We start from the raw sequence: 2,531 nt of genomic DNA on the forward strand, positions 1-2,531 counted from the left end.
AGACTGATATAATTCCATGCCTTTGCACAGAACTTCCTCAGGCAAGGCATCATCATAGCAACTGAGCAATCTTGTGCTGCACCTTTTCACAGAAAGTTCCCAGAGCAAAGCATAGCCACAACTCTGAGACAGTCAAAAACCATGACCCAGGTCACTGTTCTCCACAATGGTACAAGCAGGTTAGAATGCCATAATTTTTAGGCTCCTAATAAGCTGCTATTGGCAAGGAAGTGAATTTTCAACTAACATCAGATAACTTAACAGAAAGGTCTGAAGCTGAACTGTTTCATTTTTCTCACTACTGAAAGCAATAACTATTGCTTTTAAAAGACCAAAGTGTTTTATTTGAAAAGAACCCTAGAATAGGGATATAAGACTTCTAATGTAGTCTCTATTCATCATTTTGGGTGAATCATTTTTCCTCAGTTGTTTGTTTAGTAATTAATATAATAAAGAGATTAATATTTCAATTCAGATCTAAAATCCTACAATTTTAAAGGGGAGAAAACAGCCATAAATAATACCAATGGTTTTTTAAATGAAGCAAACAATTCAATATTTCAAAAGAACTTTTTATCTATTCATTTATAAGGTCACAACCCAGTAGAGCTATTTATACCAGGAGAATCTACAAAGCCAAGAACAGGAAGCATTACATCTCCTTCAGAAGATGTGATACTGTCACTCTCCTCCTTTCTGTTAACATATTTGTGCAACATGCTGTAGTACTGGTCCTTTGGATTGAAAGTATACAGTGTTGAAATTTGCTGCCAGTCTTTAATACTTGGGGTGTTGTATTCTTTTGGATGTGAGCGCTCAAAGAAACATTTAACATTTTCTTTTGCCAATTCAGTGGCATGCTCCTTGGCTTGACTTTTAAATATCTCCTGCTCATTCTCCAAATAAATTTTCCAAAATTTCAGCTGCAGAAAACTAACTGGAGACAGGCATCGGCAGACAGACGTAAATATCACAACGACGATAATAACAACTGCTATGATGATCCAGCCCAGCACCTTAAAAAAACACAACAAATAGCAATTTTTAGTCACTCTTCAGAAACAAAAACAAACTTACAAATCCTCAGATAAAATTTAAATTACTCACCAGCTAGCATGGTGAACAACCCAATAGTCTTTTAAGTCTTAACCCCTTAAGATTAAGGAATGGCAGAAACTTCCCCAACTCCTCAGTACAATTGCTTACTAGGAAAGTCAGACACAGGCCAAGTCATGTCAGGGACCCAGAAGGAGCCCATATGTCTGTCACTCCCCCTAGAACTCAAAATGTGGATTTCCTACAAATGAACACTCTACAGAACCTCTGAGCTTTATAAGCCCAGAGGCAGCGTGGCTGGTGGCTTTAGGTGAGGCAGACCCATTTTATTGTACAGACCCATTTAATTGTGATAATTCTGCTGCTTTCTCCTGCCCAGAAAACTTAACATAGATTCTCAGTTTTCACTCTACAGAGGAGATAATAATACTCCTGCAAAGTTGTGAGAATAATTAGGAGGTAAAGGACCTAGCGCAGCCGGGGCATGCCTACTGTCATCCTCCACCTTTCACCACAGCGCCAAGTACTATATGAGTACTTTTTCTCCTTTTCGTTGGTTTTATTGAATACTTGCCTATGGGTACGTTAGAAACTGGCGCTATTCCAGCTTCTCTTTGGGTGACACCTGTCTGGAGAAAAGTCACTGAATTCTCCTTCACGAGGTTGCCCTCCTGCTCCTCCCAACCCGCGTCCAGCGCCAGCGCCTGACCTGCGACTGAGCCTTGAGTTCCTTCAGGAGGTCTTGGAGGTCGGACTTCTGGTCCTTGCTGCAGGGAACCAGCGGTAGCTGGTCGGTGCAGCCTGTGCGGTTTCTGCACAGGTACGGCCCCAAGACCTTGCTCCCGCTGGCTGCGCATTCATAGAATGAGCCCCCAAGCAGCGCCACGGCCACCCAGGTGAGGGGTGCGAGCGCTGAGGCCACGCCGATCTGCGCGAACACCTTCGCGCCCCGCAGCCCGGAGCTGCACCTCACACGCGCGCCGGGCGCGCAGCAGCCGATCAGTAGGCGCCACGTGCGAGCGCTCAGCATATAGCCCAGGAGGAAGAGCACAAGCGCTGGCACCAACAGGAAGACCAAGCCGTAGGGCAGGTTCCAGGTGGCGCTGCAGGGGCACTGGAACACCACAGTGGAGAAGATGCGCTCCCCGCTTGCCGTCAACAGTGTCACCAGGCCATAACCCAGCGCGCTACTGTGCTTGAGGTGCAGGTCCAGCACTGTCTTAAACTTTTCCATGGCTTTTCCTAACATAGGGAGCCGTGGACAGGCCCAGAAGTTTCTGTCACTTCGCTGCCCTGTTTGTCAGATGAATTGGGTGAACTGGGTCTGGGGCTTTCCAAATTCTGCTGAGAAGCAGCTTTCAAAAAGGGAAGAGGGCTTCTCAGGTCTTTTGAGGTTTCACTTTCTCACTTCAACAAAACCAGCTCTGGCTGACAAAGTTATATACGACCCCTGTTGACTTTGATCTCCCCAGTAC

General features: G+C 45.4%; 1 protein-coding gene across 1 annotated transcript; it reads right to left on the reverse strand.

Annotated features, from left to right (window-relative positions):
• Positions 1-593: 593 nt before the first annotated feature.
• Positions 594-2,290, reverse strand: Calhm6 (calcium homeostasis modulator family member 6). Its single transcript, XM_026414983.1, has 2 exons — positions 1,766-2,290; positions 594-1,016 (listed from the first exon to the last, which is right to left on the reverse strand). The coding sequence occupies exons 1-2, from the start codon at positions 2,288-2,290 to the stop codon at positions 594-596; spliced, it is 948 nt and encodes a 315-aa protein (XP_026270768.1).
• Between the last annotated feature and the right edge of the window lie 241 nt (positions 2,291-2,531).

Source organism: Urocitellus parryii, chromosome 8 (genome assembly GCF_045843805.1).
Source record: "Urocitellus parryii isolate mUroPar1 chromosome 8, mUroPar1.hap1, whole genome shotgun sequence".
In the NCBI taxonomy this organism is placed as follows: Eukaryota; Metazoa; Chordata; class Mammalia; order Rodentia; family Sciuridae; genus Urocitellus; species Urocitellus parryii.

Bases quoted from the DNA above. Each gene is read 5' to 3' on its own strand.
- Calhm6 (XM_026414983.1), bottom strand. From the start codon at position 2,290: ATGGAAAAGTTTAAGACAGTGCTGGACCTGCACCTCAAGCACAGTAGC. The intron at 1,017-1,765 runs GTCAGGCGCTGG...TGTTTTTTTAAG, and splicing joins AACTCAAGGCTCAGTCGCAG to GTGCTGGGCTGGATCATCAT.